Genomic DNA, 24,933 nt, shown 5'->3' with positions numbered 1-24,933 from the left:
TTTCCCTTCACTGAAAAAAAATTAGAAGTTCTTCTTTTGTAACGCTAATAAAAAAAAAAAACGCTGAGAATTTCAGAGATAAATATCAATATATGTTAAATTTTCAATCTTGAAAATTTAAAACTTAACTTGATTATTTTTGTGTAATTTCGGAACGCTTTGGTTTTCACTTATTTATTGATAGTGGTTTATGTTCGTTTTGCACTTGAATTTCTATTTGACTTCATTTCCACTTGTCCAACGACTAATGCAGCTCTTTAATTTTCTTTGATTAAATTTTCTTTTAATTCATACAAAACGCAAAAAAAAACTCCTTCCTTCCAAAAACCATCACAAGACAAAAAAAGCTAATGACTCATTCATTTACAAAAGATTATGGCCGTATCTAGGATTTTTTATGAGGGGGGGGGGTACAAAAGGATTTTTTGGAGGGGAGTTGTAAAAAGATATTTAAAAAAAAACGCACAAAAACTGTGTTTATATTCATTTTATTGCGTTTTTACGAATCAGATGAACATTTCGGAGAGGGAGGGTCCCAACCCCTTCCTTCTGGATACGGCCTTGCAGCAGACCCCTCAACCCCCTAAGAGACTGATCAAACTTATCATTACCTATCTAAATATAATCCATTTTTATACGGTAAATAAAACATAATCTTCTTAAAATTTCCAATTTACTCTACATCACCCCCTTTTAAACGAATTCTATTTTTATATTGAATCATTTGAAAATAGAAACTTAATCCTTTCCTTAATGAAGTTACTTCGTCAACGAAGAGCAGCTTAAGCCACCCCTTCTTCGTCTATTAAAAAGGAATCAGCTTTAGGTAGAAATGTCATAGGATGGAATTCTTGTCAAGCCATCCGTGAAAAAAATTCGAGACATCACAAATCCCCCCAATTTCATTTCTATTACGAAAAAAACTTAAAGTCTCTGAAGCTTATACAAATTTCAAAATAAAGTAGTATGATTATTATACACATTATACAGCTAAAAATGATTTAAAATACATGCAATGTCTTCAAAGTTTCAGATGCTTGTTTGAATAACCGTATCTCAAATTATAAGCTGTACCAAAACTTGATTCTTTCCACTTTCTAGAGATATAGCGAAAGAAAGGTTAAATGGTAAGGTCATGTTATAGTATCAAGGATACTCGGTTACCAGAAACTGTGCTTTTTGGCACTCTTTCCACTCTCTAGGGCTATAGTAAAAGAAAAGCTTAGCTGTGTAGGTAATGTTTTGTGGATGAAAGATGATTGGTTACCAGCAATTGTGCTTTTTGGCAATCTTTCCACTCTCTAGGGCTATAATAAAAGAAAAGCTTAGATGCGTAGGAGATGTTTTATGGATGAAAGATGATTAATTACCAGCAATTGTGCTTTTGATAATCTTTCCACTCTCTGGGGCTATATGAAAGAATGTTTAAAATGTGTATGTTCTGTTTAACGGATGAGTGATGATTAGTTCCCAAATATTTTACTTTTTGGCAATTTGGAAAATTCCCCAAAAGCAAATACCGATTTTCCACTTTCTAGGGCTATAGTTAAGGAAACATTAAGATGTTTAGGTCATGTTTTACGGATGAAAGATGATCAATTACCAAAAATTGTGCTTTATGCCAGTCTTTCCACTTTCTAGCGCAATAGTGAAAGAACATTTAAGATGTGTAAGTCATGTTCAACGGATGAAAGATGATCAGTTACCAGAAAATTGTCCTTTTGGGTAATCTGTCCATTCCCTAGGGCAAAAAAAAGTTCAGATCTGTAGATGATCCTTTATAGACGAAAGATGATCGGTTACCGAAAATTGTGCTTTTGGAAATCTTTCCACTTTCTAGGGCAATAGGGAAAAAATGTTTATAACTCGTAGATCATTTTTAACGGATGAGAGATTATCAGTAACCAAAGATTTGCTTTTTGGCAATCGTTCCACTTACTAGGGCATTAAGGAAAAATGTTTAGACGTTTAGGGATGAAAGATGATCGATCACAAAAATTGAGCTTTTTCCACTTTCTAGGGCTACAGTTAAAGAATATTTAAGGTATGTGGGCCATGTTCAACAGATGAAAGACGAACAGTTAACAAAAATTGTGCTTTTTGGCAATCTTTCCACTGTCTAGGACTATAGTGAAAGAAAATTAATGATGGCCAGTTCACGCATAACGATTTAAAGATTATTAGTTACCAAAAATTGTGCTTTTTGTCAATCTTTCCAATTTCTAGGGCTATAGTAAAAGAGACTGAAAGATGTTTAGGTCATCAAACAGCATACTTTTGGTACTCTTGCCACTTCCTAGGGCTATACTGAAAGAATATTTAAGATGTGTAGGTCAGGTTCAACGGACGAAAGACAATCAGTTACCAAAAACTGTGCTTTTGACAATTTTTCCAACTGTTAGGGCTATAGGAAACGAATGTTTAAGTCATATTTTAGGGATTCCACTGTTCCACTTTCTAGGGCTATAGTGAAAGAAACTTAAAGATGTTTAGGTCATGCATAACGGATGAAAAATGATCGGTTACCAAAACTTGTGCTTTTTGGCAATCTTTTCACTCTCTAAGGCTATAGTAAAAGAAAAGCTAGGATATGTAGGTCATGTTTTGTGGATGAAAGACGAACCGTTAACAAAAATTATGCTTTTTCCAATCTTTCCACTCTCTGGGGCTATAGAAAAGAAAGTTTAAGATATACATGTCATGTTTTAACGGATGAGTGATGATTAGTTACCTAAAATTTGCTTTTTAGCAATTTGGAAAATTGCCAAAAAACAAACACCGATTTTCTACTTTCTAGGGCTATAGTTAAAGAAATATTGAGATGTTTATGTGATGTTTTACGAATGAGAGATGGTCAGCTACCAGAAAATTGTCCTTTTTGGCAATCTCTCTATTTCCTAGGGCAAGGAAAAGTTAAAAAAAAGATGAAATACGATCGGTTACCGAAAATTGTGCCTTTGGAAATCTTTTCACTTTGTAGTGCTATAGGGAAAAAATATGTATGATTCGTAGATGATTTTTAACGGATGAGAGATGATCAGTAACCAAAGATTTGCTTTTTGGCAATCGTTCCACTTTCTAGGGCATTAAGGAAAAATGTTTAGACGTTTAGGGATGAAAGATGATCGATCGCAAAAAATTGAGTTTTTTCCACGTTCTTGGGCTACAGTTAAAGAATATTTAAGATTATTGGGTCATGTTCAACAGGTGAAAGACGAACAGTTAACAAAAATTATGCTTTTTGGCAATAGTTCCACTTTCTAGGGCATTAGGGAAAGAATGTTTAAGACGTTTAGGGATGAAAGATGATCGGTCACCAAAATTCAGGTTTTTTTTGCAATCTTTCCAATTTCTAGGGCTATAGTAAAAGAAACTGAAAGATGTTTAGGTCATGTATAACGGATAAAAGATGTTCGGTTATCAAACAACGTTACTCTTTGTACTCTTTCAACTTTCTAAGGCTGTACTGAAAGAATATTTAAGGTGTTTCGGTCACGTTCAACGGACGAAAGACGATCAGTTACCGAAAACTCTGTTTTTGACAATCTTTCCACTTTCTAGGGCTCTAGGAAAAGAATGTTGAAGTCATATTTTAGGGATCCACTGTTCCATTTTCTATGGCTATAGTGAAAGCAACTTAAAAATGTTTAGGTCATGCATAACAGATGAAAGATGATTAGTTACCAAAAATTGTGCTTTTTGGCAATCTTTCCACTTTCTAGGGCTGCGGTGAAGGAATATTTAAGATGTATAAGTGATGTTCAACGAATGAAAGATGATCCATTACCAAAAACTGTGTTTTTTGCCAATTCATTTGAGGCCAAACAAAAAGGCAGAATGTCCTCGAATGAAGTTAAAAGATATCCCAAGAACTAATTTAAAGCACATAAGAAGTTCATCTAAAAGAATAAACTTTTAAAAATTTTGCATATTTCGCTTGGTGTTTTGTCTATTAATATGACGAAACGTATTTTTTATCGTGGTAATTATGGTCTATAACAAAATTATTAAAATTCTAGGAAAATTGAGATATTACACCATTCGATGCTATCACAAAGTGCCACCTAGAAGAATAAAAAAAAAAACATTTGGACCAAACAACGATATTCTATATTGGTTGTTTACACCCTAACACATTTTTGTCACTGAAGTCCCCCGTTGTTACATCTTCCTGTTTAGAAGCCCGTAAACTGAGGCCGTAAAATAATCAAAAATTACCACAGATTCCTTACTTGTAGCCTTGCAAATAAGGGCAACCTTTTAAAGAATTAAAAGAAAGCTTTTCAACTAAAAGTGGAGGAAAAAAATGAAATTTAAAATAAACAGAAAATATCCTACATGCTAAGGGGACTACCCCTTTCTCAGCCCCGCTCTTTGCACTAATGTTTCAAAATTCTTTAAAAATACATCTCATTTGCATACAACGGCCCTTGTGTTTCAGGACTTGTTCTAAAAAAAAAAGGGGGACAAAAAGTGTAACTTTAGCGTAAATAACGAAGGATTAGGAATGGCCAGTCCCCTCATACACCAAATAATTTTTGTTCGTGATAGGTCTTAAAGTTCTAATGCAAAGAGGCATAATTATTGAACCTTTAAACTCTGCTGAATCAAATGACAATCTCAGAATTTCGCTCAGATCTCTCTGGGGAAAAAGGGGCGTGGGACAAGGTTTAGTTGCCTTACAATCTTTTCGACCACTTTAAAAGGGCACTAGAACTTTTGATTCCCTTTTGAATGAGCCCTCTTTGATCTTCTAGGTTTGACCATAGTTTTCACGTATTTGACCATAGGTTTGATACAATCACCCCTGGAGAAAAAAAAGCAAAAAAAAACGCATCCGCAATCTTTTTTCTGGCACAAATATATAATTCCACATTTTTGTAGATATGAGCTTAAGTCCACTACATTAAGGTTCTGTAATATGCTGAATCCGATAGTGTCACTTGACTTTTATGGGGGTCTCCTCCCCTTGGAAAATCAGAAAAATTTTCTGAGACTCGTAGTTTTTGATGAGTAGCATTAAGCTATATATTTGGAATCAGCATAAATTTCCTTTTTTTTTAATTTACTGTCATCGAAATTCCTTTTTTTTAGAGTTTCAATTACTATTGGGCCGATGGAACTTACGGTCATCCATGTCCCAACCTAAGTCATACGTTTCAAACGAAAAACTTCCAAGTAGACTTTGAAACATCAACAAAGCTAACACACACAAGATAAACCACGACACAGCGCAGCAAAAACATCCAAGTCATACCACGACACAGCACAACAAAAACATCCTAAGTTGTACGTTTCAAACGACAAAACTTCTAAAATACACTTTGAAAACATCAACAAAGCTAATACATAGGGCTCCTTGGAGGTTTGGACATGGATGGCCATAAGCCCCTTTGAAAAAAGTGTTGATATAAGCACTCGTTTCCATGAATATGATACAAGAGGTTACACTATGTCTATGTTATGGAAGCTGACAAGTTCAATACTATATGATAAATTCTATTAGTCCAATTTGAGATCAAATGAAATGATTTACTTTCTTTTGTTAATCATGTTCAGACAGGCATTTGAAAATGAGATGCTGGCTGGGTTATGCTAAGGATGTATCTCTTGTACTATGCTCATGCAAGTAGGTCATCTGAATATTAAGCACTAAAATAACCAGTAATTCCTCTTATTCAATGAATTACCTTGTTAATCATGTCCAGACAGGTATTTGTAAAAGAAGTGCCGGCTGGATTATGCTAACGATGTATCTCTTGTACTATGCTCATGTAAGTAGGTCACTCAAATGTTAAGTATTATAATAATTGCTCATTCCTCTTATTCAGTGAATTACATTATTAATCATGTCCAGACAGGTATTTGTAAATGAGATACCGGTTAGATTAAGCTATGAAGTATCTCTTGTACTCTGCTCATGTAAGTAGGTCATTCGTTAATGAGGTTTAGGGTATGATCTTTACGCTCAGGCTGTCTCCCGTGGACCCATCTTGGCACCACTACTTACGTGGCTTTCTACAGATTGCAAGAAAGATTAATGAAAAAGTGTGGCACCAGCATAATACGAAGTTGCATCCTGACTAAACGAGAAAACGTAGTACAACGAAGAAAAAGATCCGATTCAATATCCAGTGAAAAAACAAGAGAAGCACACAAAATTTGGTTGAGACTGCCGTTCGGACATCTTCGGTACAAATAAAAAGTAAACAAAAAAAAAGCATTGAAGGACATCCATTGCCGCATAAAATATCCCTAACATAATTCAGTTCTGAGACTATGCGAGCATCATAACCATGAACCGTAAACATTTGCGAAGTATCTATAAAATATCTGTAAATTTGGGTTTTCTCTCGTGTGTATTTAAATTAAAAACGTACATCTTTAGAAAGATGTTTTTTTAGCATTATAACTATTGTTCAGAAGTTTATCTTCTTATTCCTACTATCTGAGCAAAGCTTTCCATAGCCATTTCATTCAGTTTAAGTAATAACTATTAGGATGCAGCTTAGAAATATTAAACTAATTTATTTTGAATAATATTTTCTACTCTTGCTCAGTCGCCGAGTTGGCAAAATAAATTCCATAAGTATATGACGTGGACAAAAGAAGAATTATTTGAATAGAAAATTTAAAATAAGGAAAAAAAATAATTCCAATTAGTTTACTACCGAAAATGATCTACAAATATCAAACAATATATTAATCTTTTTGGCATGCTTAAAAACATCCACCTATAAAAACAGAAGTCCCAATAAAAAAGAAAAGTGCTTACCAGATATACTTTAGTTCTTTGATGAGTTTCAGGTGAATGAAATAAATACTTTCCACATGTTTCTAACATATTACAGGCCATTTCTATGTGGTGATAAGTGAAGTCGAATAAGAGCATTCTTAGACAAGAGAGAGCCTCTGATTTTGGATACAGGCCAAATTTAACAAGTTCCCCGATGAAACGAACAACCTTCACTTTTGTTTCGATATTAATCTGGTCCTGAAAAAAAGAAACGAATCAACTAAGGGTTTGGCTACTAGATTAGAGACAATATATCCAACTCTTAGAAATTATTGAATTGATAGTTAATATTTCAATGAAGGTTATTATATCATCATAATTTCAATATTATTTCGATGATTATTAAAATGATTATAACCATCTTAAAAATTATATGGTCTTTTAAATACAGTTCATTTCCATTGATTAAGCATATGACCTAATATACTAGACTTTAAGACGAGTCAATATGATCTTTTCTTTTTGTGTTTTTGATGAAACCCACATTTTTTTTCTTTTTACTTTTTTTCCAATTTCAAAATTTTCCATGCCTACCTTATTTTAATACTACTGTATTTTTTCCTCAATTCAATCAATATTCATCTTACTTTTAAAATTCCGACTCTTACCCATCCATTTCTATTTATTGACAATTTGATCCTAAGATATTTGATACCCTTTATGTTGTTCACCAATGTAGTAGCGTAGATTCATAAAGAATGATGTGGATTCCATGTATTATGAATAGGCTGGTCGTAGCCACAAGTATAGGTGGACTACCAGTAGAGCCTGTTGGACGACAGAGATACAAAAATTACAACTTATCTTCACTCTTGAGTATTAGAACCTATTGACTGTATCTGTATAATTAATACACTTGGTCCAGGTACCCGTTGCAAAGGTAACACGATTTTTTTTTTGGGGGGGGGGAGGCTGAAAATTAATTATTCAATATAATTAGCAATTAATCAATATATTTTTGTTGGAAGTGTTTGGAATATTATAAGCTAAAGAGGAGAGCTGATTGCCCTCCAATCACTTTTGACTCTTGAAGAGGGCACTAGAGATTTAATTAACAATCAAATTAGCTACTTCAAAATAGGACTGATATTACTTGCTATGATAGAGTAGCGTGTCCTTATTTACCCTATATTTTATACCTGCATTCATATACTTTTTCGTTTAATTGAAACTCCCCCAAACATTCCCTAAAAGTTTCAACTTAATGTCATTAGTGTCGTTAGTTACAGTAACCGTACAAGCAGCAATTTATACACAGTGCCTTCTATATAGTTCAAAATCCCCCACAACTTACCCCGAAAGGTGTCACGTATGCCATAATTGTGCTACTCGTTTGTCAACCTTTTGACAATCTACATGATTAAAGTTCATTTTGATTTAGTTTAACATCCGCCTAAATATTCCATGGATGCATCATCTTAATGCCTTAGCAGTCACAGCAGTAGCATTAGTACTCAACTTAATACAACTAGCCATTGCTATGACATTGTCGATTTCTTTTTGATAACCTGTATTTTCATATGCTTCTTTCAATTTTACTCTTACTGCTCTTCACTTTAGAAGCAGTTGCAACAGAAGTAGTAGTTGGAGAAACAGTAATAGTAGCAGTCGAATTAGTAAATGTAGCAATGGTAGTAATATTAGTAGCAGTGTGCACATATTACCTTTTGGTCAATTGATCTTCCCCTTTAATCATTCTCTGAGAATTCCAATTTAATACATAAAATAATTCTTAAGATACGCTATTTTGACAATCTAATTGCACATAGTGTCTTCTGTTAATTCAAATTTGCCATCAATTTTCTCTTAAATTTTACCTTCATATATTTAACATTGATAGTACGAGTATCATAGTAGTTGTCGTAGTAGTAGGAGAAGCAGTAGTTGCATTAGTACTAGTAGCAACAGAAGTAGTAGCAGGAGTAATAGCGGTAGTAGCATGTGCATCTTGCCTTTTGTCAATGGAACATCCCTTTCATGATGCCCCAGAAGTTTAACCTTAAAATGATAAGCCGTTCCAAAAATATTCCTGGTGTACGCTTTTGACTCTCTTTTGACACCCTTACCACCTTAATACTCTGAGCCTTACAAGGTGCTGCAATTGAAGCAGCAGTTGGAGCATTTTAGTAGCAGTAGCAGTAAATGAAGCAGTGGTAGCGATGTTAGTATTGGCGTGCATATATAACTTTTTTGTCAACTGATCTTCCCTGTAGGTGTTCTCAGAAGAATCCAACTTAATACCGAAATTCATTATTGAGATACGTCCTTTTGACAATCTGCATCTATATAGTGTTCTGAATTAGTTCAATTCCTCTTCAATATTCTGTGAAATTTTCATCTTTATATGCGTAGCCTTAATTGTACTACCATCATGGTAGCGGTATTAGTAAGAGAAGTAATAGCAGCATTAGTGTATTATTTTAAGTAGTAGCAACAGTATTAGTAGCAGAATTAATTGCAGTAGTAGCAGGTACATTTTGTCTTTGGGCAAACGAACATCCACTCATGATGCCCCCGAAGTTTCCTTTTGATACAATAAGCCGTTCCAGAAATATTGCTAATAAGCCCGTATAAGTAATCTGTATGCACACAGTATGTTCTGATTTAGTTCAAATTTTCCCTCAACGTTACCTCAGATATTTATTTCAACATCCTCAGCCTCGGTAGTACTCGCTACAGAAGAAGTAGTTTTAGTGATAGTAGTAGTAGTAGTCGTTTTAACAGCAGTAGAAGCAGTGGTAGCTGTGATAGTTGTAGCATGTAGATATTGCGTTTTTGGTCAATTAATCATCTCCCTTATCATTTCTTGAAAGTTCTAAATTAATATACTCAGTCATTCCTGAGTTACGACTTTTTCAGAACCCATGCGCACATATTATATTTTTATTTAGTTCAACACTCCCCTTAACATTCCCTGAAAAACTCACCTTAATATCTCTCGTATTTTTGGAAAGTAGAAGTCAAACATGTATACCTTTTCTCAATAACACATACTGTATGTGAACAATGAACAAATTGCCTAATATACAGCTTTTACCCTGAGGCCTCGGGTGGGGGATTGACATCCTCAACCGCATAATTACTGACAATTTAAACAATGAAAGTTCTTAAGCCGAACTGGCCAGATATGACAACAAGCAACAAGGAGAGATAAAACTCAACAACAACAAAAAAACCTCAAACGAGACTCCGGCCAGAAGTCTCGTTTAGTTTTTTTTTTTTGAGTTTTATCTTTCTTTGTGTGGATTTCAAAAATATTGAAAAATAGATAACAGCAGTAGCAGCAGCATTAATGGTGAAAGTAGCATGTGCATCTTGCCTTTTGTCAGTAGAACATCCCTTTCATGATACCCCCGAAGTTTAACTTCAAAATAGTAAGCAGTTCCAAAAATATTGCTGATGTATGCTTTTGACATTCTTTTGACGACCTAATCACCTTAATATTTTGACTCTTATACGGTGTTGCAATTGAAGCAATAGTTGGAGTAGTTTAGCAGCAGTAGTAGTAAATGAAGTAGTGGTAGTAGTGTTAATATTGGCGTGCATGTTTTCCTCTTTAGTCAATTGAACTTCCCTTTAAGTGTTCTCAGAAGAATCCAACTTAACACCCAAATTCATTCTTGAGATACGTCCTTTTGAGAATCAGGATGGATAAAATAGATCTCTCAAAACTTTGTTTGAATTTTTTTTATGGGGGGGGGGGAGAATGATGAGCGTGAAACGGGGGTGCTGATTGCTCTCAAATCCCTTTGACTCTTAAAAAGAACATTACAACTTTAAATTTTAAATCAAATGAGCCCCTTCTGAAGTTCATACGACCACCTATTCCAGTCAAACCTTATATGACCCCAGTGCATAACTAACAGCCGTTGCTCCAGGGCTACTGGGGATTGTGTCAACCCTGGATGCATTTGTTATATGTTCTTTGGACTATTTTGAACAAGATTGCTATCTCACAATTTCAATCAGATGCGTTTGGATAAAAGAGGGGTAGTTGGGAGGGGGGTAGCTGACCTTTGTCACTTTTGACACATAAAAGTGAACTAGAACTTCTAAATTTCAACCAAATGAGCCACCTCGAAAGTTTATATGACCATCCCTTCCATAAAAACCATAAATATCCCAGGGGCATAACTCATAAACCTTACCCCCAGGCTCTGGTGGTTTGTATCAACCCCAAAAGCCTTGTTATATGGTCTTTGAACTATTTTGAATACAATGGCTATCTCAAAATTTCTATTGGATGTATTTCGAAAAAACACGAAGTGTGAGGGGAGTAGCTGCCCTTTGATCACTTTGACTTGATCACTTTGACTCTTAAAAGGGCGCTAGAACTCCTGAGTACGAATCCAGTGAGCCCCATGCACCCAGGGTATAACTTACAACGCCTGAGGGCTGTGAGAGATACTATCAAACACATAGTTTCGGGATCCTTCAACTACGCTGAACAAAGTTGTTATGCCAAAATGTTGATTGAATGTGTTTGGAGAAATGATGGGTGTGGAGGGGAGGTTGGTCACTCTCACATCACTTTTGATTAATAAGGGTATTACATTTTTTAATTTCAAATCAAATGAACCCCATCTGAAGTTGATACGAACATTCATTCCGAAAAAACCCATGGCATAACTTACAACCCTTTCCCCAGGGCTCTTGGAGGGGGACTGTATCAACCGTAGAGACATTGTTATATGTTCTATAGCCAATTTTGAGAAAAATGTCTACCTCACATTTTCAATCAGATACCTTTTTCGAAAAAAGAGGTAGTCGGAAGGGAAGAGGCTAGTTGCTCTACGTCGTTTTTGACACTTATAAGGGAACTAGAACTCTCAATGAGGGCACTTTAACTTCCGAGTTCAAAATAAATTAGGCCCACCCCATCTGCATTTTATATGACCACCCATTCCATAAAAACCTTTTATGCCCCTGGGGTATAGCTTACAACCCTTGCCCCAGGGCTCTGTGAGGGGTTTTGTCAACACAGAAGGCACTGTTATACGTTCTTTAGACAATTTTGAGCAAAATGGTTATCTAAAAATTTTCAACAGATGTGTTTAGTGAAAAGCAAGATAGTCAGAGAGGGGAGGGATGTAGTTGCCCTCCATCACTTTTGAGCCTTAAAAAGAAAATATAACTTCCAATTTAAATGAGCCTCCTCTAAAGAGTATACAACCATTCCTTGCGTAATAACCTTAAACGCCCCCGTGGGCATAGCTTACAACCCCTGTCCCAGCCTCTGGAGTTTGATTCAACCTTAAAAGCCTTGTTATATGATCTTCGGACTATTTTGAATAAAATGGCTATCTCAAAATTTTGCCTGGACGTGTTTGGAGAAATGATGGGTGTGGGAAGGGGGTTGGTTTCCCTCCAATCACTTTCAACTATTAGAAAAGGGTACTAGCCCCTTCAGTTTCCGGTTGATTGTGCCCTTTTTGAAGTTTCTACGACAAATCCTTCTATACGAAGTGCCGTGATCTAAAAAAAAAACGAAAAAAACAAATAAATAATACATTGTACCAACATCTTTCTTTACTTAGGCAGCGCTATTGTGCGGCCTATGATTCAATAGTGGAATTGCAGAGCGTCGGTAAGTTTAGAATCAAGAACATCCAAGGTTCCATCCAAGATTTGATTAACAAAATTATAATACGTATACCTCTATTTTAGATGGCTTTGTGCCAAGTTACTCAGGAGGCTAGTAAATTGAAATCAGTAGCATTGGCTGGCGTAATTTCGAAGATGAAGCACTAACTACTGAGTTCAATTGACAAAGTTAGAACATCAAGCCGGTGACACATGTTAAATTTATGCGAGAGTTTTTCCATGTTCCTTTTGTTTTTGTTTTTTTTTAAGACACCGAGACCTCCACAGAAGTTATTTCTTCCAAAAGCTTTTTATAATCTAAATTTTTTCGCAATCCCTCATCACACTTTGAGAGAAGCCTTGACAAATATGGCGACAAAACCTGTTACCAACCTGTGAGTACCTGTTACCACTGTGATTACCTGGCGACAAAACCTGTTACCAACCCCGGTACTCACAGTGTTTCCTTTTTTTGGTTTTGCCACTAAATAGCATAAGTGTCAGTTTTTATAGGTTACAAGTCCTTTGTTTCCCTTTTTTCACTATCTACGACCAAGAAAACTCTATAAAGAACACCTTATTTGCTACAATAGGATATGTAATTGTTTTGGGAGATATCCCCTACCATGTCTAACATCAAAGAGGAATTCTCAAAAATATTCCTGTTGTACTACTGATGGGCCATTTTTGCATTCATTTTCTTAATAACGACCCCAGTAAACCCAAAGAAGACATTTTGTTTTATGTGTTATCGTATAATGAACTTTTAGCTTTTTGCCCCTCCTCTGCAATTTAAGGGTTAATTTTACCCATTTCGCCTCGGGGTAGCGATGCTGATTTTGGATATGTTAATAAGCGCATTCTTTTCTATCGATGGTATAAAATCACTTCTGTAGCAATTTGTTCAAGGCCAATCCCTCTTTTGTCGCATCTTTATTGTACTATACGGCCAGTAGAAGGAAAAGACAGACTAAACGACAGATACTTCCCCGGTATGAAACAAGCTGTCTTCACCGCTAAATATAGAAGTAACTAAAGAAAAAAAAAGAAAACAAAGATAAAATCTAAAATTAAAATAGATAACATCTAAAGCTATAAAAAAATAAATAAACAAATCAACATCTATATATATCTGCTCTGAAATTAAATGGTTTAATTTCATGATGCTTGGATTTGTTTTTAATTTTATTTCATTATCAATGCAAAAGTGAGTATTTATTCTGAAAGATGTAAGAATCATTTATTCTTTTTGGCAATTTGTGAAGAAGGTTTACTGGTTTAACAGATTTGCATGTTTTTTAACATTCTTTAGAGATGTACGTTTTTAGATTTTTCTCTCTTTGTTTTGTCATGGCTGGCCAGTTCGGGTTTAAATCTTCTATTCATCAGCAATCAAATCGAGTAAACCAGATTTAAAATAAATTTGATCTTGAAAAATAGCTTACAAAAAACTGCCTGTAAAAGAACAGAGACTTTTTCGACACGTAAAATATAAGACTAGTGACATATTAACCTATTTTAGAGTAATTCAAGGGAATTTCCCCGAAATCCTTCTCTCAGCTTTATTCTTTTTAAATCTGCTTTGTCTTCTGTTTGTGGTATTTTTTACAGTTCTTCTGTGCTAAACTTTCACACTTTAGTTAAGCTGAAAACATGTATTTGCTTATACAAGTGACATAGTCGCGATGTAATTTTCATCTGCTGAGCTTAACCGTAAGTCCAATCTATCAGTAGCGAGTGTTAGCCCGCTCTCCTCATAGGATGTATATCTTGTAGTGCCACTTGTGTGTGGCACAATCCGTGCTGCGCATTGGCAAACTTCCCCCATTTTGCATCACACCAGAGCACGCAAGGCAAACTTCCATAACACGTGACATACGCCACGCGATGATCACAATTTGTGAAGACAGATGACGAGCCTAGTTGTTGGCTTTTTTTTTTTTTCACGGTTGACCAATTCTTCTTAAGATGTATCATTCAGCAAGCTTTTTCACCTGGCTTACGCTCGAGACAGGGTAAGAGACAGGAGATCGAATTACTGAAACAAGGCTCGGTGTCGACTGATGCGGGGGAAAGGGAAACTATATAGAATAACCCTAATACAGGCGTTCGTCACATAAAATGGTTATAACGATTTTCGTTCCGACTTGGAATTTATGGTTAATAAAAACACAATAAAAGGGATGATAAGAACATTTAGGATTCATCAATAAGTGTAAAGCGTGACAAAGTGACAATTTAATATCTTAGAAACCAAGCACTGGACCAGACGCAGTCTTTTATATACTTATTTTCTGTGGAGAGATAATAACTTGATTTTTGGGAGGGCATATATTCCCCTTCAGAGAACACTTGGAACAAATTCAAACATTTCGAAAGGCAATATGATTACTTATATTGTGCATTCATTTCGAAATACATTACGTACGTGAAATCTACGAAAGAAGAAACAAAGTTATTTTCTATTAAAAACTGCTTGGCAACGCTCTGGCATTTAGAGCTAGAAGCGAATTAGCATAAAAAAATTAGAAAAAAAATTCCAAAAGTGTCGGAAATCAAGTGGAATTGTGAATTGAAAATCAAGAAGCTTCGTATGTCAGTGCATAGGCTTGAGTAAATTTGGTAATTATTTGGATTCAACAAAAGATTTGCAGCCAAACTAGCAAAAATCTCAGACAGTACATAAAAAAACACGGGAAATTCAAAGTAAAGAAAAAAAATAAGACGGTTATTTTTCTAGCAGAATCTTCACAGAATTTTGAATTGGAAATCAAGAGGCTTCGTATGTCAAAAAACTGGATAGGCTTGAGTAAATTTGGTAATTATTTGGAATCTACAAAAGATTTAAAGCCGAACTAGCAAGAAATCTCAGACAGTAGAAAAAAAACAGTGGAATTCAAAGTAAAAAATAAAAAAATAAAAAAAACACGATTATTTCGCTTGCAGAATCAGCAAGGCATCCTTGATGTGGTTGTAGAAAAAAAATTAAAAGAATAAAAACTAAGACAAATGCAGATTCAAAGAGGAAAATAAGAAATTAAGAAAATAAAAACGGAAAATAAAAAAGGAAAATTTGAATTAACTAAAAAGAATCACAGATAAAATGGAGCAAATACACAAATTCACTCCTGTCGAATCCCCAAACTGACTATTATAATGCCAAATTCATACTGGTTAATAGGTCTCACATGGGTTTACTTAAGTCCTTAGATCGTAAAATTGATTCTGATTGGTGGATCATTTTAAATGACGATTCATAGACCATTTTACATTCTTGCGCAGCGGAATGGCAATATGAAACTGCACTAATTGCGTTACAGATCGACCTTAAGTTCTAAGCTTCAGGAAAAACCAAACGAAAAATAAAATTACAACGCATTAATTTGTTGAGTAAAAATGAAAATTTTTGCATCTATAGCAGCTTGTCTTCTACTAGTTGTTTTTAATTAATTTAACTGGGGTACTTGTCTAGCTTAATTGATCTTGACTTCCATCCTATTTTCAATTATTGCTTCATTTAAAGCCAAGTTTAGCGTTACGTGTCTAAAGATCTAAATAATTCATGAGTTGTGATTCCAGCTCGTGGTTGTGGTGATTAGAGCTATGGTGGTGATCGTGAATGCACAACAAAACTTTCAAAATTGGGCTACGACATAATGTTTTTATTCTCGTCTTTTCGTTGTTTTTTGTTTAGTTTCCTAAATCGAAGTTGATAGAATCATGCGCACCTTAAAACTAATGGGAAGATAGATTGTAAATTAACTTAAAACCTATTCTTGTTTGTACCCAAGTTGTATGAGAATATCCTCATTTAACTGTTTAGAGGCAGATGATTTATAAACTAGACTGCGCAGCTTAAAACCCATCTTTGAAGCTACGCAGGGGAGGGGTGGTTGCATCAAAATTCTATCATACTTATACATAACGCATTCAATTCCCCTAAAACTACTGTTAAGCGTAACACCGCTCCCTGGGCCAGAATAGGTCCAATTTTCCCGTGTTGGTCTTTGAATTTTATTTTTTATTGTTAAAAAAGAAACAAATCCCATGGCCCAAAAATAAGTTCTTAGGTTGGAAGTGATCAGCTTTATTAAACAAAGTCTACTCAACATATATTGAATGCACTGTTGTTACCGAAAGGCCGATTCACAATGAAATTTCGACTAATATCAAGATTTAACTAGCGCTAATTAGAGCCATTCACATTTTCATAAAATTTTCTGATTGGCAAAAAAAGCTATGAAAAATTCTGATTACCTCAAATTAGCGCTAGCAAAATTTTGGTATTAGTAAAATCTCATTGTGAATAGGCCATACAGTAGAGTTCGGTATGACGTGTGCCTTCTAAAGTTTAACATTTCATTCATTATGTGAGAGCAATTAATATTTGATATAATAACTGGTATTCTTTAATACTACATATTCTTTAATGTGTTAACATTAAAGAATCTTTAATATTCCTCAAGTTGTGTGAGATACAATTGCCTTTTTAACACTGACTAATGATCCTTGAAGAACAGATGAATCCATATTCCATCGGTATTTTGGAAGACAAATTGGTCCGCGAGATGCACCATTTGGCAAATTACGAGGGGCTAATAATTGCTTTATTGTGGTACTGACTGGCAAAACATAGATAATGGCTCAGCTCAAAAGCGAGCTGAGACCTGATTTGGAACAGAAGCAAGCAGAGGAAAAAATTTGGCCCTTAGCCCCTCTGTCACAACAACCCCTACTCCCATTCCTTCATACCAGTTTTATGTCACAAAATTGGACATACCGTACCATTTCGAGCCAGGATCACGCAAGAATTTTCAATTTGTGTCATTGAAGAGCCAAGTTGGGCCAGTGGCACCTCCTATTAGCGTCCAACGGAATGTTGGAATACCCAAAATTTTGAATGTCAACTAAGCGTATTCAACATGACAACCAAACATATCGCTTAAGAACTCGTAGATTATATTAAATTTAAAATTATCTTGCAAGACCACTTAAAAACCTTTTTTTAACAAAAACTTCCAAGAATTAAAAACACGCTACCGTCTAAAATACCATTCTGGTTTTGTTTGCTTATGCTATGGAATAATGCTCAGAAAGTTCAATATATTGGGCAAATATTAGTATTTACTTAAGACTTCTCTAGTTTTCTAGAAATAAAAAGGCTTTGAAAATGCACGGACTTATTTCAAATAGAAGCAATTTTACTGAAAAGGTATTAATAACGAACTTGGCAAGAGCAAAAATTTAATTATAAAAATGATAAAGAGGATCTATTTCTTATTTATTGATCGATTTCAAACCTATATTTATGCAGTGCGTACCTAAAATTTCAATTTAGAGGGAGGGGGAGGGATCTAGCATTACCAAATATTGTAAAATTGTTAATGGAAACAATCATAGTATGCTCAGTTTTAAATAACCAACTAAAAACTTTTAAAGGAAAATAAAATACTATTTTTTGCAAAATATCGTTGTTTTCTGAAATATTTTTGAAGCTATAATATAAACCTATAATATTCTGGAAGGAATTTAGTCCCTAGTCCCTCACTTCAATGCCTGTACCCTTGGTCAAAATTATGGTGAAGTCCAAGTAATTTGGCAAAAAAACATCAACTTCAAGTCCGAGCAAAAAAAAAACCCGCGCCAGAACTCAGCTTTTAGTTGTGTTCTTGCATTTAAATAGCTATCGTAGCGCTCAAAAGTAAACGCTAGATTATGCTGCTTTTATAGTCACAAGAGAAAACACAAAAAGGGCCACTTATTAAATACAGTACAGAAACGGGACACAAAAGTTTGCAAATCTGTTCCTATGGCGATGGCTTGTAGTTTCTTATGACATCTGGTAAGCCCCACAATTCACGCGGATATATCGGGGTTTCTCATTGGCTCATATCCCTTTTCCGAGATCCATTGTTAACATCATGTCTACGATCGAACAAAAGGGATAAGTTTAAGAACTCAAGCACACTTTCGTCTTTGCTATAACGGGTTTCATAATTTACTATAACAGGGTCAAAGCATTACATTGGCAGTAGATTTTTCAACATTTTCCATTTCTACTATCAAATATATAGTGTTCCGAGTGGGGACCGGATTTGGGGACCCCGAGTTTCCGAGTTTGGGGACTCCAAAGAGGACAACAGTACTCACAGATAGGCCTGATACAAGATTACACCCATGAAGGAAAAAACAATTTGAGAAGCCTTTCTTGCGCACAATTGTTAAATTTTAGATTGAGTAGTGGTCTTTTCATATAATTTTGTCGACAATTAGCTTAAATGGACAATCACTTGAAAATGTTACGACTTAGTATTGTTACTCCGCTTAGTATTGAAGCAGAAGAGACAGTTGGAAACAACACATCTAGGATCGTCAAATCCCGCATGATCGGACTGAATCGTAAAACTTCCGATTACTCTTCAGTCACTTGCAGGCTATTTGATTTACGCTGGTTGATGAAGTCTGTGAAGAGTGTCGGGTCAAGCGGCTCCTTTGAATCTTCAAATATGCTTGAAAACCAGAAGAAAGTCTAATTAAACGCTCTTCACACTCTATTAGGGTTGATAACGACAAGCAATAAAAGGTCGGCGAGTTGTGTCTCTTTAGGATAGCGGCAGGTTAGTTCTGACCGTTCACTGTAGCGGTATTGGGAAAAAAAAGGCAGAGGGATTGCCGTCTCTGTCGCAGAAAATTTCTTACTAATAGTAACATGTCTTTTTAGCTGCCATCTTTTTCAGATTCGTCAGTGCGGGCATATGTTCTATAACATCAAATATTTTCCTATCTTCTGCCAAAAATTAATCGACAACCCAATTAAAGGCATCCAACCACTATGATCAAAGTCATCAGCAGGTATTGTAACTAATAACGGGCATACATAATAAAGCTGTTTTCGAGAAAAACAAAACACATAAATTAATAAACACACAATTTTTGCTCGATTATATATATATATATATATATATATATATATATATATATATATATATATATATATATATATATATATATATATATATATATATATATATATATATATATATACATGCCGTATTTAGATACACATTCCATACTAAAAATTATTTACCTGAATTTGCACTTCACACAAAAAATATACAGAAAAATGCCTTCCTTTTACCATAAAGTGTTATTAAGGCTTAAGTTTCTTGGTTTTGAAGCGTTATGTAAAGGAAAACTCCCGTAAGTTTTATGAATAACAAATGGATAGCAGGGAAAGGAGGGGTTCAGAGCCAGGTCGTTTTTAAAATGAGTTTATTTTTCATTTTTTTACAGTAAAATCTATTCTAAAAGAACACATAGAGGAAGCGACAAAAAAGATTTATACTTACAAAAAACTATAAAAGTATAAATTGGACAGAACTATAAACTGGAAAATACTGTCCTTTTGGGTCTAAATTCCCTAAATCATTTTTTCACTTTGTAGACTGAAATGGAGCTATGCTTCAAATGCTAAGTATTATTTCTTATCATATAAGTAGACTCAGTTACCAGGATATAATTCTAAATCAATACTTGTCATTGTTATCACAAACTCAACAAAGAGCTCTATATGAAAGACTTGAAGGATGACAGGAAAGCCCCGACTTCAAGCCAAGTAGAACGATAAGAGTATGATTTTCTATCTGGATAAGCTACTTAACAATATCTATGGAAACGGAAAAGGATAATGAGTTGCTTTAAACGGACTTGACCCTCTATGTCCTATTTGTAAGAGGGGATTGCTGTACCCGAACTGAAAGCTTAAAGATCTTTGAAGTAGTTAAAATGGCATTATACTTTTTAAAGTAAACAAATTGTTTTAATGAGACTTCAAGACTAACTCCCTGCAATGTTGTTTGGCAAAAAATTATATGGCCCACGTGGCCTTATATATGAAATTTTGAACGGAGTTATTAGTAGTTCGGTTTAAAGCTCTTTATAAAAACAGAGTAAATATATACATGGTTCCATGACTGAAGTAGGGAGGGAGAATGTGAACACGCCACTCGATGCCTTTTCATAAGCGCCTCCTAGATATAATACCTTTTCACTCGCAAATGCACCATCCCCCCACCCATCGCGGATAATCCTATACAGCCCTAGTCATATCAGTCATTTAGCATCTGTCACAGCTTTGGTTTCTTTGTAAATGGGTTCTTCAACCCATTACAGCAATTAGACCTTTGTTTGTTTGTAAAAGAATTTCATTTTATATTTGTTTGTAAAAGAATTTCAAACGTAAAAGATTGAATATTATCAATAAATGATCTACACCTACGAATATGGATAACAACAGAAGTAAATATGATAATGTGACTAATAGAAACATGGTGCATATTATAAAATAAGAGTTGTATAAGGTTTTTTTTTAGTTTTGTAAAAACTGATATATGAAACCATCAAGGGGGAGGATACATTTGAGAGTAAAAAGATTTTATATTTTGAAATAGCATAAAAAACACATCGAGTAGATTTTTCATCTTGTCACTATGTCAGAAATGGATCTATGTATACGTTTACCAAAAAACGAAAAGAGACTCAACAAATCTATTCCAACATAAAACAAACCTCCAAATGCATTCTCAGCATGTTTGGGAGTTAATATTCATGCAACAAGCTGTTTTCACCTATGAATAACACATATATATTATAAAGTGAGCTTTGTTTCCCCTTTAAATTGAAGTTTCTTTTGTCAATCGGGCCTTTGAAAAAAAAAAATCCGGTGCCTAGATTTTTGAACGGATTTTTAGCTATACTTGCGTTGCTAAATCTAAAAATGAAATTGATCCTTCTAAATCAGATCCACATTTTCATATAATTCAAATATATTGAAATAATTTATTTTCTATTCAATAATTTTAAACGCCCGGTTTTCAGGTCACCCCACATCTGCACGGAGTTAGGAACGGGTTGTGTTCAACTCCGTGCTGATAAAAAAAAATATCTACAGGTATAGCAATAGGTAAATTTTACGTTATAGAAACATACCAATAAGTAATTATTGCATTAAATGCAAAATATTACTGCAAAAGTATTATTGCAAAAGTATATGCTTTATATTTTTCGAAAAAATCAGAGATGAGCAAGTTACATGAAAGTTTTGTGAGATTTCATAGCCCCACCTCTACCCCTTGCATAAATAGCAACGAAGACCAAACTGCCTTTCCATCATAAACACCAAAAACAAGAAGAACAATAGGAAATTCTTTTCGCAAGACAGTGAGAATGGTCAACTGCTCCCCATAAACAAATTTCCTATTGCTTTTCTTGTTGTTGGTATATGTTACCAACAAATACCTGCTACTAGTGCTACAACAAGTATCATGCTACTATCGTGCTACTAGCATGCTAGTATCATGCTACAAGTATCAAAATACAAACAAGTTTCTGCTACTAGTGCTACTGCTAAAAACTCGCCACAGCATCAAGCCGTCTGGCTGACACAGCTGCACACGCACCTCCTCCCTGCCAATCTATTCAAAATTTCCTTCTTTACACCCTCCCAAGATGTTCGCATTTCCCTTAAGTCTACATTTCCCTTGTCTTTCTTTATGACATCCTCCCACTCCAACCACGGACGACCTGTTTTCCGTATAGCCATACACGTTCGGCCAAAAAGGACAATTTTCGGTAATCTTTCATCCTTCATCCGCAGAACATACTCAAGTCATCTCAATCTTTCTCTCATTATAGCCCTAGAAAGCGGCGGGATTGATCCGCACTTTTCATACAGCCTACAGTTTGAAATACGGTTAATCAGCCGGGTACCCAGAACAATCTGTATGCAACTTCTCTGGAAAACATAGGTGTCTGCTAACGTTATAGATTTTCAATAAACTAATAAAATGATGAACTTAACTTCTCTTCTAGCGTTTCAGATTCATCTCTTGGACATATCTCTTACATTATTTATCCTTATTTTAAAAATGCCTCTCCTTCAATTTAGAGGGAAAGGCAATCTTTGATTTTCAAAGATTTAATATAATCAATTAGAGTTCGCTTTTGAATTTCTCTGAAACATCTCAAAGTACTCTTTGAGATGTTTTTATTTTATTTGGGAAGGGCGATTTAATCCACTGTTCACACAGGGAAGTAGCCAACATTTTAGAGAAGAGATCATGAACTTTTTTTTTTTTGAGAGAGAGAGAGAGGGAGAGGGAAGTCATATTACCGAAAAGGCGTTTTCTCCGCAAATTTCGAGTAAATTCTTCATTTCTTCTACGCTTCTCCAATCTTTCCCGAGGCGATAAGTCTGTTCTGTATCTTCAAATGCACATAATTCACTTGCAAGAAGCATCAGATAAATTGAATACAACAAAATCTAGCACTTACGAATTTTGAAAAATTTTACAGTTCTACCTTTTTTCCAGAAAAATAGTTCGTGCATGAATTTTTGAAAGTAAAAATGCATCATACATACCTTTTTCTTAACATGATATTTAAAGTCATGCTTTAGAAGTTGAACCAATTCCAGAGCCACATCCGGAACGTAAGGGTAAAGAGTCGCCGCAAATCTTCCGTAAAAAGGCAATAGGTCCAGCCTTGTTCGATGGATAGTGAACATGGATCTAAAAATAAATAAATAAAAATAAAATAAAAATAAAATAAGAATAAACAAATACACTGTTACTAAATCAATATTCACTCTTAATCCCTCACAGCACCATTTGTTTTGTTTTTTTAGAATAAATAGAATGACGTAACGACAATAGTACAACAGTCTTCAAGGAAAAACGGGAAAAAAGTAGAAACCTAAAAAAGTGCAACTGCTGAACAATCAGCTTTTTCACAATTTACATAATTGACTCGTTTAGATATCTACAAGTTGAATACGGCTGCGATTTAAGGATGATGCGCGGACTTATCTGCGAAAATGCTTACAAAACATTTTGGGTATGGAAACGGAGCGAAAATGCAGTCTGGGTACGGAAAAGTACCGAAGAATGTTGTAAATCGCCGTATTCTGAGTCCCCTATTGAACGCGCTTGTAGCACCTCATATTTTGTACATTTCCCCACTCAGGGAAATTTTCACTATCACCGAAAGACAGAAAACGCGCGCCATCTATTATAAGTTGGTTAAGTCCCTGCTTAGTTTACCGCCTTGGCATTCAAATTCTAAACTTAGCTGAAGGTATTCTGTTATAGATCCTAGCACTAAATGAGTCCAAATCATAAAGTTTGCGTATAAATGTGCTTTAAGTCATTTGTTAGAATCTCCGCTAACTCGTTTGTCATTTATGAAGTTCGTCTCAGGAAGTGATATTTTGTATATATTAGAGGTGTGCTTTGTTTTCTTTTCTTTGTTTGTTCGTTTTTTCTTTATTAACGATTTTCCTTATTAGTGTTTTTTCCCGTTTTTTTATTATTAATTCACTCGTGATTTTGTATCTTTAAAGTGGGCAATAAAACACATTCATTCATTACTAAGTCTATTGTTAGTTGGAGGAGTAAAATTAAATTGAAAGAAGTAGAAGAATGAAATTGAACCTACCTGACCAATCTTTTTCTATTATAGCGTGTATTTAAGGCCATAGCAAACTCAACCGCTGCACTGTCAATTTTCTCACGACTTACACAATTGGGGAGACTACTGAGAAACGAATCCAGCAAAATTTTATTTGTCGTTGCTTTTTCACCAGGGTCAAGCTCTTCGTCTGGAAAAAAAAATGAAGAATTTCCTTGTGCTAAGTCAAGGAACATTAGTCAGTTCTTCAGCGGCTACACAGAGGAAAACGGACTAATAAATAAATTAAAAAGGTATAAAGGAGCCTCTAAAAAGAAACATTTTCATATGAAAATTTAGAAAAATGAAGAAAATTCATTAAAAGAGGAGAAAACAGATATTCAAAATTGAAATAAGTAAAATAAACAAAAAATTATAATAAGCAAGCTACGGATCACTCATGACAGAACTGCGCTTGTATAATGCTTATGTTGTGCTATATGTGCTTGTATAATCTAGACAGCAAACGTGAAGAATATAAAACACAAAAAGTCTTTTTAGTATGCCTAGACAAATTATGATTACAAGTATGGGCAGATACACCCATAGACAAATAAAGTATCAAAAACTTGCCGTGGCACAGTAACTCTGTCTGTCAAACCTTGTCAGAGGTTAAGGAGGTCCATTAATTTTATTTCAATTTTTTAGTGCTCTTATAAGGGAATGATATACTATTTATCTCAGGGTGTTCTTGTTCTAGAACACCTGGAAAAAGCAATCAGCATTTCTAACTAGAAATTCTTTGAGCTCACCTACAGTGGCGTCAAATGGGAGGGACCCTCCAGACTTTGAAAAATACCCTTTTTGGGGTATTGTCATTGAAAAAATCGAAAAAGAAAACAAAAGCACTCCCCTCCCCTGTTTAAAAAAAAAAATATATATTGCACCACCTGCCTTTCCATGAATTAAAGCCACTATTCACCTCTAGCATAGAAAATTCGGGCATCAATTAAACTTCAAAGGATACTTCAAATAGTCCTTTATATCCTTTATTTAAACAGTTCTTTACGACTAGTCAATTTGAAATTACAGCCAAAAAATGAAGCCGA

At 34.7% G+C, this 24,933-nt stretch overlaps 1 protein-coding gene across 3 annotated transcripts in view; it reads right to left on the bottom strand.

Moving 5' to 3' along the window:
* LOC136026682 (regulator of nonsense transcripts 2-like) overlaps window positions 1-24,933 on the bottom strand; it is a 173,421-nt gene that overhangs the window by 108,018 nt on the left and 40,470 nt on the right. For all 3 annotated transcript variants that reach the window (XM_065703426.1, XM_065703427.1, XM_065703425.1), the window contains 3 exons: window positions 23,873-24,035; window positions 22,800-22,947; window positions 6,776-6,994 (listed from right to left, as the gene is read on the bottom strand). In XM_065703426.1, the coding sequence (XP_065559498.1) occupies window positions 6,776-6,994; window positions 22,800-22,947; window positions 23,873-24,035 (530 nt within the window). The remainder of the gene's footprint in view (window positions 1-6,775; window positions 6,995-22,799; window positions 22,948-23,872; window positions 24,036-24,933) is intronic.

Source organism: Artemia franciscana, chromosome 4 (genome assembly GCF_032884065.1).
Source record: "Artemia franciscana chromosome 4, ASM3288406v1, whole genome shotgun sequence".
Classification (NCBI taxonomy): Eukaryota; Metazoa; Arthropoda; class Branchiopoda; order Anostraca; family Artemiidae; genus Artemia; species Artemia franciscana.
Note: the sequence above shows the minus strand (reverse complement) of the source record. Positions and strands in the feature narration are given on the sequence as shown.